The 15,554-nt window shown below is 34.3% G+C and overlaps 1 protein-coding gene across 1 annotated transcript in view; it reads left to right on the forward strand.

Moving 5' to 3' along the window:
- The first annotated feature begins 649 nt into the window (after positions 1–649).
- The window catches only part of LOC135685921 (voltage-dependent calcium channel subunit alpha-2/delta-3), a 36,976-nt gene continuing 22,071 nt past the window's right edge, over positions 650–15,554 (forward strand). Inside the window, exons 1-18 of the mRNA XM_065202020.2 lie at positions 650–1,007; positions 5,152–5,233; positions 5,752–5,862; positions 6,121–6,174; positions 6,756–6,882; positions 8,064–8,195; positions 8,596–8,656; positions 8,938–8,988; positions 9,748–9,847; positions 10,616–10,693; positions 11,803–11,892; positions 12,599–12,709; positions 12,920–12,998; positions 13,506–13,555; positions 14,131–14,214; positions 14,381–14,437; positions 14,792–14,866; positions 15,456–15,533. Coding sequence (XP_065058092.2) covers positions 895–1,007; positions 5,152–5,233; positions 5,752–5,862; positions 6,121–6,174; positions 6,756–6,882; positions 8,064–8,195; positions 8,596–8,656; positions 8,938–8,988; positions 9,748–9,847; positions 10,616–10,693; positions 11,803–11,892; positions 12,599–12,709; positions 12,920–12,998; positions 13,506–13,555; positions 14,131–14,214; positions 14,381–14,437; positions 14,792–14,866; positions 15,456–15,533 — 1,533 coding nt within the window. The 5' untranslated portion in view covers positions 650–894. The remainder of the gene's footprint in view (positions 1,008–5,151; positions 5,234–5,751; positions 5,863–6,120; positions 6,175–6,755; positions 6,883–8,063; positions 8,196–8,595; positions 8,657–8,937; positions 8,989–9,747; positions 9,848–10,615; positions 10,694–11,802; positions 11,893–12,598; positions 12,710–12,919; positions 12,999–13,505; positions 13,556–14,130; positions 14,215–14,380; positions 14,438–14,791; positions 14,867–15,455; positions 15,534–15,554) is intronic.

Consider the following 15,554-nt stretch of genomic DNA (forward strand, 5'->3'; position numbering starts at 1 on the left):
GGTTTAAAATTCTTAAATAAATTCTTTACTAAACCCCCAGACACTCATTTAAAAATTTTATGGCAACTTGTGTATCATTTCTTAGAATTCATGCAGGGCAGAGTCGTCTTGATCAGCAAAGTTTGCTTTGAGAAACTTTGAGAGCATACCATACTAAAATTCACCTTGAGGGCAGATATCGTATACATGGCTTGTAAGCCTAGTGTCCCGATTTTCGTCAAGTGACAACATAAAACCATGCAAATGTTTATCGCAAACTTGCGTAAGAAGAATACATTTTTATTCTTCATGAGTCTGCCTCACTCAACACTAGTCCTTTCTCGCAAGCATTTCTACCGAGAAACACGAGGACGAAAGTGGTGAATAAATAGGAAGATAAAAGCCGGAATGCTGGGAAAGTAAGTAAAGGCTTTTGTGAAAGATCGGTCTTTCATAATTCAATAACGAGATTTCTTAGGTAAATGCATGGAAAAATACTTAAATGATATACATAAATGATGTAATCCTGTAATCTTAATTAGTACACTCATTGATGGTCTATTTGCATTTACCACTATAAGAGTGCCGTCCAGAAGCATATTTATATTGTGCGCCACGGAAACCCTACCATTCAAGCTACTTTCTTAAAAACCTTTCTAATACGCTTTTTAGGCGCAATAGGTTCTATACCGTTATGCGCAAGGAATGTCAGTACACATGCTCGTTTTATCGAAATAACTTTGTTTTGATCAAGCAATTATTGATCACACTTATGTTGATTTTGATAAAAAGCCAGGTGTTTTCTGTGAGTTAGTTGTGCGCGTCAACTGTGAGCGCTATAGTGTGCCTTCACGCTCTGAAGAAAAGCAGCTGGCCAGTTGAAAATCAACCCAAAGTTTTACGAACCTCTGGAAAATGGCGGATATATCACATGCAGTTAGGCCGTTGAACGTTTTGGTGATGCTTATTGTTTTCACGACGAACTGGAGACAGAGCAGCTCAGAAAAAGGAACAGTTTCTTTGGAAACGTAAGTTCATTTTTACCTGTTGTAGATTGATACAGTCACAACGCTGTGATGATGTTGATAGATAGCAATAGAATGCAAACAAAGTAGACATAAATACGTTTGTGTTTCTTGTTTAAACTGATTTTGCGTTCCGTTTTGCTTTAGGCAATTTAACTTAACATCTATTTTCCAACAAGCATAATAAATTAATCACATGCTTTCATCCTACTGACATTATTGTAGTTGTCATCTCTAGAAACTCAATTCGCAAGGAACTTAATTTCAATCCATTTAACATCCTTCCTTTATTCTAAAAGAATTCAATTGAAATATTTTTGCTGACTGTCTATAAGCTGTTCAGTTGCATTTATTTCTATAAAGAATGTTTATATCTGTAGTTTTAACTTGACATGGAACTTATGCGAAGAAGAAGCAAGAATCTTTTATCATTATTTACAAAAATTTGCGAAGAGAATAGGTTTCTGCAATAGCTTTTGGTGTGTGGTTCTTGTGCTAACAACTATGCATGTGGCGTTACCAAAATGAGTTAATGACCGTAAATCATTATTTTAAATATTAGATATGGCAAGAGATTTAACATGGATGGTATACCTATATTATCACTAAACATCACTGTGAAATTCTTGCTGTTTTCAGTCTAACTAAGCTCTGCCTTTATAATGTCTTTCAGTTAGCATTCTTATTGCTATTTTGTCATCTACATAGTGATAAAAAAGATCGAGCAGTAATACCTGAAATTTGAATGATTTCCTTAAAAAATATTATAATCACACTGAGTTTGAAAATTTAGTCGAGGCAGGTTGATAAGAGTTTCTAGTCTATGCTTGTAGCACGGCAGCCAAATCTTGCAATTAATATTGATGAGCTCTGTTGAAATTTGATCTTCTCGCATTGAAGATTAAGACCACTTTCCTCTTCCATATGCTCAGTATTATAATTTCAAATCTATTTCCTGTCGATCGTTTAAAAAATAATGCTAATATCGATACTCTTTAAACTGACCTAATAATTCTTTCCACGGTGTTCTTAATTTTTTATTAAGTACCGTTCTTCTTATTTGATAAAAATTTCTTCAAAAGAAGCCGATTTTGATTAAAGGCCGACTAGTAAAAGAAACCGAGAATGCTTTTAAAACTTGTTAAAAGAAAAAGAACACTTGTTTTTGTTTATTTTCGTTTTTTCTTCGGTTATAACATAGTCCATTTTGTTCGTCAATTCTAATAAAATTTATCCTATTACATTTCCAATTTGTGATCGATAGTTAAATAGTTTAATTGCCGGACACTAAGTATAATAGGAAAAAATTATCTCAATCTTTCTCCAATCGTTGATTTTCTTTAATAACAGATGTCTTCTTGGCTTGATGTATGCAAATTTAACTTGCTTCACTGTCTGCAATAGTATATATCGTAGCAGCAAAAAGTTTTCTTAATTCAAGTTAATATTTGAACGCTGTTTTTTTCGTTTATCCTAAAACTCGTGCAAAATTTGATACAAGCATCAGAAAGCCGATTGATAATCCGTCAAGAAACGAAGACACGCTTCCATATTTAAAAATCATGTTATTTTGTTATCACTCTTACTATCATCACCAGCGTAATGTACGCTGCATTTTGCTTAAAATGGACGAACCCAGACACTAGCACCGGCCTTTCTCAAAGAGAATAAGATTGAATTTAAAAATAAAGCAGCCCCCTTGAGCCAAAACAGCTGTCTTTCTTGATTCAAATGGTTAATTCTATTAGGACAACTAGAACAAAGAGGTTCCTCCAGCCGTCGACTTGGACACCTAATAATAATGTTTATTAGCGATAATGCAGCCAGAAGTCCTTTGATCTAAATTCAAGGCACCTCCCAGTGGCGTGGTCGACGTGGAGTATTTTCTCTCTACGGAATACAACTATTCAAACTTTATTTATAAAGACCTTTTCACTGCTCGTCTAAGTCAAAAGAGATTATTTACCTGCGCATGAAAATTCTGAATCTTGTTCTAGAAAGCAGCACGATAAAGCTAACTGATAGAGCCACTAACTGTTCTTATTTCCAAAGAAAACTTCGTAGCTTGCTTTAATGTTTTTCTGCTCTCCTGCTTGAACAAGCTAGGAATCTTTCGGGTAATTTTGAATTGGGTGATAAATGTAGAACGATAAATTTTACTGACCGAGTTGCTTTTTATTGTTCATCATGAAACGCATTGAAGAAATCAACCTTAATTAGACAAATGTCTTTGCATTCAGCCTGACTGTGTTTGCACACCTTTCAGAAATTCAGAGATTTCAAATCAAGTTTTCGTTGATGTTTTTTGTTAAGTAATCCTAAAGTTAGTCCTTTATTTGACAATGGGTCATCTTCAGACCTGGCTGCCAGCAAATCCTTCTTTCTGAGAATGATCAAGTAATTGTCCAATGTTGCAGTTTCATCTTAGGCCAGTCAAGGTTCGGACAAATGGGTTATCAGGTCCCTAATTGCTAGCGTGAGTCATTCTTTCCTGTTGACATCATCGCATATTGAAAGAGGAGGGTTGTTTGTTTTTCTTTTGAAGGAATTAAGCATTGGATTTAATTAATTGATAAAATAGCCAGTATTTCACCATCTGTGTTAAGTCGTTGTCATTCAGCAATAAGAGTATTATCAAGAAACACAAATACAGTTTAAGCTGCTAGATCTCCATATCTGGCTGACTTCAACCGTATGAATCCATACTTAACCATATTAATTTTTAGCTAGCTATTTTTCCAATCTAAAGCATTCTCCTGCCGAATAACAGTTTTGCAAAACTATAAAGGTAAAAAATATTTCTGTGAGAGTTTTCTGTTCTTTTATGCTCAGAAACGAGAGAAATCATAGAGCAATCAAAATGGTTTTTGAGAAAATATTGCTTCTCAGACGTATTATTACGTATTATATTGCTTCTCAGAGTTAGCAGTATTTAGAAGCTGCTATTGAACTGACCTTGCTGTGATCCATAGTTAAATATGTCTGATTATATAGAGAAAGTTTAGCAGTCTTAATCTGACCAAGCAAGATATCACCCTTAATAGGTACTAGAATGCCGAATGTAGGATTAAGGAAGCGTCTTTTAATGCAACTATATGTACAAAAAGGGAATTAGTCTTCTTGTAATCAATCGGCTTTATCTTTTCTTTTGATTAATGAAAGGATAAACAATTCACAAAGCATAAATCTTAAACATGGCTTTGGTTGCCACATTATGGAATTTCTTTAATATAAAATAAATGAACAGCAAAAGATAGATTTGGTTTTGTTGAAAGTATTTTTATTTTTCTTTCTTATTGTAAAATGAGATTAATGGAGAAATTAGACTGGTTTACCCTTTGGATCAACATAAGAATTTAAAAAAAGAAATGCACTAAAGAAGAAGTCTATTTTTGTATAATTTTTGGAAACTTTAAACTGTTTTTTTATTTCATTTTAAATTCTTTATACACAAAAATCCCTTCAGCTTACAACTAAATACCAAATAAGAAATTAAATACTGTAGTTACATTGATATAATTTATATACAGTTAAAGCTTAATTATGCACAGTAATCTATCTTATAGCAGCTGCTCTTCCAAAGAGTCGTGTTTTATGTTGTGTTCAGCTCGTATAATAACTTTTCAATTGCTTTTTGAATTTACTAAGTGTAGAGAGCTCTCTGATATGGAAGCCTGCAAGGTATCCTTAGTTTTGAAGCATGCAAGGTATTATTAAATATTAAACAATCTTTTGGTGGTACAAGACTTGTAAATGGCTTTGAAAAAAGCAAACATTTAGTAAACTAAAGTATTTCGTCTGACACTCTTCAGAGTTTAAAACGTCAGAACATAGATCGAAAACTCTATGCTAGGAAATATATATACCCAGTTGTGGATCGAAATAGGCCAATCAGAAACACAAGCACATGGCTCAATATATTTCCTAGCGTAGAGTTTTCGATTTATGTTCTGACGCTTTAAACTCTGAAGAGTGTCAGACGAAAAGCTTTAGTTTACTAAATATTAAAGTACACTATGGCCTTTTAGTTTACATCTATTGACAAACTATCTATTTGTATGAATTTAGACAAACAGTCTTTTCGTTCTCTGGTAGCAGTGTATTTTGCTTGAAAAAGTTTGTGATTTCACTTTCTCGTATCTTTCAGCATAGAATATTGGGCAAGTCGCATTGGTGATGAGACTGTAAAATTTGCAGAGGAAATGATGGGCGTTTCAACTTTGGCCAAGGTAAAAATTAAATGATTTTTCCCTCAAAATGACTATTGAACTTAAGAGCTTTTCAAAGATGATGCGTTTCGATGAGTAGCTCATAGCCTCCCTCCATCTTTTATATTAATTTTATAAAACTGTTTGGTCAGTTAACAACTTATTTTCGAACAAAAGATACAAGAAGCTCAATAAAAATTACTGTGGAACATCTTTCGCACGAGCTCTGTACTGATTTTCGCAACTTTGTCCTTGTTACGATCTTTCGTAACATAATCAATCTTGAAATTATCGTTAGCACTTGCTCGAGGGCTTTGTATGCCAAAATCCGCCTAAGTTTTCAAGACCAAACCTAGATCCTCTAATATAGAGGCTAGGTCCATAGAGGAGCATGACAAAGAAACAAGCTTATGTTTTATCTGCAGTTGAGGAAAGCTAAAAAAGAAAATTTCTGCAATGTATTAATTACCTCGAAAACAACATGGTCAAAATTTGACGTCAAAGATAAGTTTTAACCCTACAGACTCTCTGCTTTACAGAGTTATGAGTCATATGATTTGGAGATTGAAAGAGTTAATGGCAGTGAACTCGCAGCTGAATTGGCCCAAAAGATGGAACAATTTTTCAGTTGGAAAAACAGAGCACTTCGGGTAATATTACCTCATAATTGCTTTCAACTCATTACCTCATAGTTCATTACTTGTTCACGTATTCAAGGCAGCTTATTTATGATATCCTTTGAAACGAATACATTTCAACTAAACTCATACTTGTCCTATTATGGAAATGTTGATATTGTCAAAAACTATGGGTGCAAATTTGAAAACCTTTTATAAAATTTTTTAATGCCTATTTGTTTTACCTCAATGAAATACGCAAATTTCTAAACTTTGCTATTATTTCTTCAGATTTTAGCCGAGAAAGCAGAAAGAGCAGAAGAGAACTTTAGAGATTCGGAAGAGGTATTCCTTTTTCGTTCTGCTTAGTACTGTAGACGCTGCGAGGCAGGGAGCTTGTGGTTCAGTCAACATTTTGTGACGTCATGCTATTGACTGTTTTTATTGTTTTTATCACGTGAAGCCTCAAGAAAATTCATCCAATAAGGACAAACAATGCAGTATGTAGAATTCATTCAAAGCAACAACACAGAAGTATTAAACGAGTTCATCAAGAAGATTCAAGTTGTAGAAGGCCGAGAAAATGAAGAAAACATCCTAATTCACAAATGTGAAAAAAGTGTTTCGCAAAATTAAATACAATCACATGAAAATTTCTAAAATGAAAAGAAGCCATGCACATCAAAATCTAAGATTGTGATTACTAATTTCAGTATAGAGGGCCAAAAGAAAGAAGAAGAAAAAGATGAAGAACAGTGACCTGTCATTCTTCTCTCGGGGCCATAATATTTAATTGCTCTCGGTCTGTTAATTAAAAAATATTGCTATCTTTAGACAACGATGTTCATATTCATGGCTTAAGAAAAATAGAGAAACTCTCTACATTTTTGTGCTTATAGCGTTAACATTCTATGTTACCTTTTCAGGAATTAAACTACTATGCTGCCAAAAATCTTGATGGCACCTTGAAGTTAATGTATGATTCACATTTTGGAGTGCCTATCAATACATCAGCCAGTGTTGTACATATTCCAACGGAAGTTTATGACAGATGTAAGTACTGATGAAATTTTAAGAAGAAGTTTAAGAACCACCATCTTGCGCTTTATAAACTAGCGTTTTGTATAGGTTGTGCTAGAAGGCTAGATTTTCTCGTGTCCTTATAAACTTCAACTGGTTGTAAAACTCTTTATAATATCTGTCTTTTTGTGACGATTTCCAAATAACTGAGCACAAAGAATTGTTAACGCCCGAGATGCATTCTAAGATTTCCAAAAGTTTTAGTTAAAATGTTTCATTTTACTTTAAAGCAAATGATTATGCATAAACAGCCTAAAACGAAGGGAGACAATATGCTTGCATAGTGGTATGCTGAACTATGCTTCACATGAACTTACCTATTGTATTTGTCTAAATTACACAAAGCGCTTCAAATAATTTTCAGATCTTCTTTCTATTTGTTATATTTCACAGTATTTACGTAAGTGTGAGTGAATAACATTATCATAAAAGAACGCTTATGAATCACAAGGCAAAAATGTTTTACAGTAGAACACTTTGCTAATCAATGGTCACAATTATCTATTGTCTATTGTCTATTACAATTGCTATTTGTAATAACAATTAACCAATCGAATGTAATAATGAAAAAATTGCACGTTGATAGTATGTTTCCTTTGAAAAGACGATTTTAGCCATATTGTTGATTTGGCTAGACATCGATAAAAAGTGGTGCGCCAAGATGGCCGAACTATTCTTCATAAATACCTGCACGTGACAATAGAAAAATATAAACAGTATTGCATGCATTTAGAACGGTTTTTAAGGCATATAGTCCAAGAAAAGATTGGTACACTTAAGTTGCTTCTTATTGTACTTTTTAACCTATCTACTTTGCAAAGTCAGAAGGCAAAATGTTTCTATGAACTTTTCCATGATCATAAATCCAAGAATTGACGACGTTATTTGGGGAAACGTGAGAGATTGGCTCCCTGCTAAAGGAAGGGCTCTTTTAGCTGAATTCTTTTTGGGAGGGGGGGAGGGGGGGGGGGAGGGGGGGAAGGAGAGTGAATTCTCCTTGATCCTCTTGCTACCACTACTTCATATAAGAACTTTTGATTGTAACCTATTGGTAATTTTCTTAATCAGGTGACAAGCTAGATTTTTTTAGAATGAATATTGTTGATTTTCTTAACTAGCGTAGTAGTTGCTAATCTATTTGCTTGTTTTGCCAGCTCCGAAAGTTGCCAGGGACATCAAATGGACTAAGAACCTTAACAAAGTGTTTGTAGATAATTTTGAGATGTTTCCAGACTTATCATGGCAGTACTTTGGAAGTGCAGAAGGAATTCATCGCCAATATCCAGGTAGCCTTGAGGGTTTAAATCTAATACAGACAGTTCTTAAATTCATCTATTTCAATTGCAGCACAAACCAGTAATTTGAATCTCAGAAAATGAAAAATTGTTAAAAGAAGAAATATCCATAAAGTCCTGTTTAATGAACAGCCTCCTACATATAAATAATCGCTACTCCTGAATGACTGAATAAAAGGGGGAAGGAAAAGGCAAGCCGTTTGTCCTTTCAAGAAGTCAGTCAATTTCTGTTGACTCTTTACAACTATAGCTAGTATTTGTTACGATCCAAAATATTGATGTAGTATTCCTTTTTAGTCACAATCAAACATTTGAAGTCCAACTCATAAATTAAATGTTGTTTTTTATTACTTATTTCTCCTTGACAATTAATGAGATTGTAACTTTTTAGGAAGAGGATGGCCTGTTACGCCTGGAAAGCCAGACCTCTACGATGCTCGTAGAAGACCATGGTGAGGCATTTGTAGTCAAAAATTAGCTTGAGCTAGCACTATATTAACAACTAACTATTTGTGGTGAACTATTTTCTTTACAACTTTGTAGATACATCCAACTTTCAATACAGGTGCACACAACGATCTCCTGTACGGTTAACTTCTCCGGTTGTTAATTTCTTTTTTTAGAGATAATGTTTTGCATAAAATTTCAGCTATTAAAATTTTTCAACAAATTTCAAGTGCTACTAATGCTTTTGTGAATTTTGCACCTACTTACGTAAGTTTCGCTTTTGAAGGTACATACAGGGAGCAAGTTCTCCAAAAGATGTCGTGATACTAATCGACAGGTAGAAATATCTTTTTTGGTATTCTTTGTTTTCCTTTAAACATTTTTGTTTTATCTACCCTCTGTTACAATCTGTAAGAAGTACTTTCTACTTTATTTGTTTTTGAGAACACCTTGTAGGATTTTTTCTTCACTTGGGCAACTTAATCTGTTGCAACTTTTGGTTTTGAAAAAGATTAAGGAAATTCCTTGTGTGATAAAGAAGGGAAATTTTTTTTAATTTTCTCAGTGAACATTGCAGTGATCTTTTAACGTGTCGTTATGATTTTCTGGAACAAGAAAGGATTTTTCTGCCAAACAGCAAAAGTAGAAAATTGTCTCCCAGGGTCAAGGTCTTAATAAACATATTGTAATTTTTAATTAGAGAGGTAAAGAATTGTGATTTTTTATTAAAAAGATGAAGAAGTACGCAAAAAGTTAAAGAATTAAAACTTGATACAAATTTCTACAGTTGTTACCAGTTTCAAAAGCAGCACTGTGATAATCCTTATGAAAAGGTAGAAACCTTATAAGCTTATATCACATTAACAAATTCTTAGTGCTTTTTAAGGTATAAGTGTTGTTCTTAGATGTATCCATTACTTAAAAAAGTTTCTAATCCTTTGCTTTTAGCTTTGTGCTTTTAGAATAATAGATTCTGCTGGTGATGGAAATTTATATTGTTGCAATACTAAGTGTTTTGATACAACGTGTACAAAGTGTAACGCCAAACGCAGTTGAACTGGTGCTAACCCATCATTTCTTCTGTTCTGTTTCATAGGTCTGGCAGCCTTCTCGGTTTAAGAACCCAGATTGCAAAGTTGGCTTCCAATGTAATCGTCGATACGCTTTCGACAAACGATTTCTTCCACGTTGTTTTGGTATGTATAAGGAGAATTGAAAGGTTTTCATGGTCCCAGGGGCGTTGTAGCTCCTAGAAAAGTGTCTTCAGAAAATGAACATAAGGGGGCCGCTCTATTGTACGACATCTCCAATCACAAACCACAGGTCGCCAAAATGGTACCTACCTGGAAACTATGCACTATGAAAAATTTTAAAGACGCAAGTTTTTATCATTTTTAAAGGTTTTTCTGCTATATTTGTTGAGGTGTATCCCCCTTTCTCTAGCCGTAGTTTGTGAGCGAAGTGAGCAGAAAAAGTTTTTGAAGCCATGCCCTTTGAAAAAGCTTGAAGTACATTTTAGAACGTTTTTTGCAGTCGTTTACCACATTTTACAATGTTTAGGCATACTTCTTGCGTTTTATTAAAATTCAGTTCCTAAATTGGAATTCCCTGCTTTACGAGGCCTTCTAGACCTCGAGGCCCTGGAGCAGTTTGGTCCTCCTTGTGGCCCTCTCGGCGGCATGTTGATATTCCATACATTTCTTTCACAGGGGCCTGTTTGTATATGTTGACCTATTCTAATTCTGAACTGTTAACTTGGGTGTACATGTAAGTGAGGGGTATTCTCACCAAGGATTTTGTTTATATCCAATATTTTCCGGGGTTTAGAAAACTCACTTTAAAGTGGCCCACCTTGAAATTTCCCTGTGTCCCACCTAGCCACAATACCCCTGCTTGGTCTCTACGCTTCTTAGCCCCAATGATTATGAGCTTTTGGAGATTAAAATCGGATTATTCGATCGTAGTTCAACAATGAAAGCAAACTGATTTGCTGCGAAGACCATGGGTTGAAGCTCATACAAGCGACAAGGAGAAATAAGGAGGTACTCCGATTATCTTCTAAAAATCACCTTATAAAAATGCTGTTTCACGAATTGATTTATCCAAATCAACTCGTGGAACAGCACGGTTTCAGACCCCGTTTACGCTGGGCCGGACAAAATTTATCCGCATAAAACTTGTTTGGATTGATTTGCGTTTACACTGTGCCGCATAGCTATCCGAACTAATTTAATCCACTTTCCTAGGTGAACTATAATTTTGTTCGGATGGCCGCTCTCAAATTCGTGCGGATAGCGTGGGTCTAGTGTAAACGCGACATCTATCTGAACTTATTTTGATGCGGATAAAATTTATCCGGCATAGTGTAGAAGGGGTTTTAAGCTCAAACATAAGAAGCATCAAGAAAAAGAAATAGAAAAGACACAAATACTTGCCACCCGTTCATAGCCTAATCTCGGCCTATTCTTCTATTTTGTTTGTCAATCTTTCTGTCAGTTCTTTAAGTATCTTTGGTCTTTCATCTTTGCGGCTCTTCTTTCTTCGACATGTGCAACGCTCTAGATATAAGCCAAATCATCTTCGTTTCATAATCTCAAAACTATCCAACTTAACTATCCTTACTACCTATTACATCTTCTGCCGAAGAAATAAATCTTGGAATAATCCTGAACTTTTTCAATTCTAATGATTTCTACAATTTCCAAAAAAGACAAATGACAAACAAACTTGCTCATTTTTTCTTAATTTCTTTTTTGTGCTTGCAATAGTTTTTTCTTTGTAAATCCAGGCTAGCCAATTGCATTTGTAATAGTAAAATTTATAACTGTAGTTTAAGTTGAATCGATAATGAAAAGTTTCCTATATACCAAAACAACATAACACAATCACGAGGTGCAAGTGGAATTCCTTTACCAGATAATAAATATCTGTGACAAACAAGAGGTTCTACTACGATTACTGCAACAGAAACATCACCTGGTCTAAACTGAGCTTTAGCTGATCTTAGGATCAATGAAAAGTGTGACTAAAAAGAGAAATAGAGAACATGGAAAGAGCTGTCATTTGGATAAACCCTTCTGCTACGGGAGGTGGTTTGACACGTATGACGGTAGGAAACAATCATTTGTAATCAATGATTTCTTTTTTTCAGTTCATTAAACACCAACTGAAGCAGTGGGTGGCAACAAGCACTGCTGATTGGAAACAAGGGTTGGAAATGGCATTCACTCTCCTAAAAAATGTACTTAATTTCCTTCTATTCTTGTGAGAATAACTTGATTCGATCTTCATCAGACTATTTTGTAATATTTTCAGTTGTTTGTAAAACCCAAAGAAGCGTATTCTAGCATACTTTGAGTATCTCCTCAATTATTGATAATTTGTTGAACCCCATTTTTTGCTACTTTTTATCATGCTCGCAACTTTTACAGGCAATCGACAGATACTTAAAAGATTTAAGCTATTTGTCAATGAAAATTTGATGAATCAGTTATCTTAATACCATTCACAAAATAATTGATTCTCAATTTGATTGATTTGCAAGTTATTCGCAGATGGCTCAAGCCATTGTAGTACACTAAACTCCCGATAACTCGAACATCCAAAGGACCAATGAAATGGTGCGACATAGAGAATGTTCGAGTTATTGGTGGGTATTTCAAATGAAAGTATCAGTTCGACTTAACGAATGTTAGAGTAATCGGGCGTTTGGCAAATGGGTGTTCAAGTTATCGGAAGTTTACTAAATCTGTAGATTGCCTTTAAAATTTGCCAATGTTTGGTTTTTCTATTTTTTGTAATGTATTATTTTTTAGATTGATATTCGCAGCAACTTTATTCTTGGAAAACCTTATATGAAATGTTCCATTTAAAAATTATTGTAATTGAACGTTTAACATGAGATTGTATTATGGAAGTAATGTCAGTAATATTTGAAAACTTTCTAGGCAAGAGAAAGAAATGAAGGAACTCAGTGTCAGCAAGCACTTTTGATACTTTCAGACGGATCTGCGAGTTACGAAAAGGAGATTTTTGAAAAATACAATCCAGATAAAAAGGTAAACAATATTTAATCTCATGCTATATTTTCTAAATGGAAGAACATTTGAGATTGATTCCATCTAGGTTAACAAATTTTTCTAAAGTGATCGGTGATTGTGAAGTCATGTGCATAACTAAGGAAACAATTTATATAGATATAATAATGATATTATGGAATATTACAATTTTCAGGCCAAACATTTGTACCTCATTCTGTTTTGTTTTAGATCAGAGTGTTCACTTTTGTGATTGGGCCACCTCAGTACAGGGTGGAGGAGCTTAAGGATATGGCATGCAAGAATAGAGGTAGCTGAACGTGTTATTCTGCTTTGGTTTTCAATGTTTATTTGTCTTAAAGCATGAAAGCCTGATCGAAATGTAGCTGCAGAGGTATAAGATAATGATGCAAAAAGTGCAAAATTGTAAAAACAGCAATTTAAGGCATAATATTTATATATATATATATAAATCACGAATATACAAGTACAGATGCATATACTTAAATGAAATATATGAAGTGATTCAGGAGTATGCGTGCATAATACAGACCCCTTTGTCCATATAGATAACCAAACAATTCTCGTTTACAAAAAACTTCAAATTTATCCCAGTAACTTTAATATAACGCATTTTCAATTTCCAAATAAGTTCAATCCATATAGCTACTTTAAAATCAACAACTTCTGGCACAGCTTGTCCATCCACTGCAAGCCATCTATTTCTTTCAACATTCATCCAATTCTTCATAAATGTATCAAGCATAAATTTCCAACGAATATATTTCACCTTTGTTCTTATTTATTGCTCTATCAGGATATTTTCTTAGAATTCCGAGTGTTGGCACTGTCTGGGAAACAGTCACGGTATTTACATCAATTTTTACATAAGTATTGTAATGGAATCATTTATCAATGAAATCTTATATTTGTTTTTTGACAGAGGGATTTTGTCTTTATAAAGCTGGCAATCTCTAAAATGTCAAATATAAGCAAGATGTAACCATTGAGTGACAAAAACCAATAAAAGGATCTTTAGGAAAACACAGCGCTCATTTCTTGATATGCAAGTTGCCATTGATTGATGATTGGGGAAACAAGAACGGATCAAACTTTTTCTCAAGCTAACTTCAACTTGCACCTGGCTGTAGATATCTTTTAAAGAAAATTTGTGAAAGTACCACAGGCAGTATAAACGTTTGCAGGAAGGCCTCTAGAACGGCTGTGTTGCCTAGTTACCTTGGTGGCCACGTACCTAATGCTACAGAGACATTTACTGTATGTTTTTAAAAAGATTCTAACCGATTTGAGTGCATTTGTGATTATTGTTAGCTTAAGACATATCTGATGAGAGTACTTTGAAATTTAGAATATTTATTGATATGGAATATTCTATTCCATAGTGTTCTGAAAAGCTCTAAATGTGTTTGTTTCTTTGGCAGTCGTACATCAGAGTGCTAAGTCGTCCTGTCGGCGTCGAAAAGGTGAAACCAACCATGTTTACAAGCGTCTTCGTAGATGCGACGGTGAGTAAAAGATATTGAAGAACATCAACCAATGTTCTGTCCTGCGACAGAATTTTGATGAGTCAATCTAAATCAAAACATTTGTTTTTACTGCATTCTCAATAAGCTGAAACCCTTATTGTCAACAATTCCATAGGATTGATTTCCTCGACTGCCTCATTTCTAGGGAAGTGGACTTGTGTCAACTGGATCGACTCCAGTATTTCGAAATTCTAATACGACGGTAAGAGCTTTTCGTTTTCGCCCCCATATACTTGTAATATATGACTTATAAACTGTAGTACTATGTTATGTTTAATTGAGCTTCATGCTGATATGTAGCGAAAATAGGTTGGCTCTTCACGTGTCTTCCTAGCTATTCACAAGTAGCCTAGAGGGTATAAAATAGCGCACTTTCTTTCCGTTTTAATATTGAAGACACAATAACAAGATAATCAGGTACCTTTCAGCTCTTTCTGTTCTTTCAGTCAAAGAGATCTTGGAAGCTTTTAATTGCTTATTTATTTTCAAAGCATATAAATCGACAATTTGAACGCTCTGGCATAAATGCATGGCTAAAATAGTCATAATCTTTTAGGATTCGCAGCTTCTTGGTGTCATGGCTACTGATGTTCCAGTCAAGGATATGAATGAATTTATCAACTATCCATTGGTAGGTTTAATGTATTTGTTATCTTTATCTTTGTCCTCCATTTGGCTTGTTTAACCATTCCATTCATTTTATCAATTTTCTTTGGTTTTTCTTGCCTTTACCGAGTGATCTCAGCATATTCTTTTTTGCCTTTTTTTAAAAACATATTTATGCAAACACAGCTTATACTAAATGTATTGTAGATGCCTAATTTATTTACGTTCACAAGCGGTTTGATAATATATCTTCTTTGCTACTTAACTTCTCTTCAAGACAAATGTAGGCATTTAAGCAATATATCTCCCAATTACATATGGATGTAGGTCAACGAGACACTGCATAGTACTAAAGCAGACCATATTATCAGCAGCTCCTGTGACATCATTAGACTTGATATTAAGAGATTTGCTAAAATAATGAAGGCTGTGGTGACTCGTTTGATAGCAGCCCAATTGGTCGATTCATTGAATGCCTTATTCGAATGGTCGTTGGGCATCGAATAATTAATTACATTTAAAGGCAACATCATATTGAAAACATATACGGCATAGCTTGCTGGAACTAGACTTTGACATATTTCATTGACTGTTTCTGTGCCTTTATCTTTCAGATTGGACATAATGGATATGTGTTTGCATTTGATAATAATGGGTTAATTCTAATCCACCCAGGTATCAACGAAGTTAAAGTGAGTACTTGTCTTAACTGG

The sequence above is a fragment of the Rhopilema esculentum genome, chromosome 6 (genome assembly GCF_057945365.1).
Source record: "Rhopilema esculentum isolate cy_ngs chromosome 6, ASM5794536v1, whole genome shotgun sequence".
NCBI lineage: Eukaryota > Metazoa > Cnidaria > Scyphozoa > Rhizostomeae > Rhizostomatidae > Rhopilema > Rhopilema esculentum.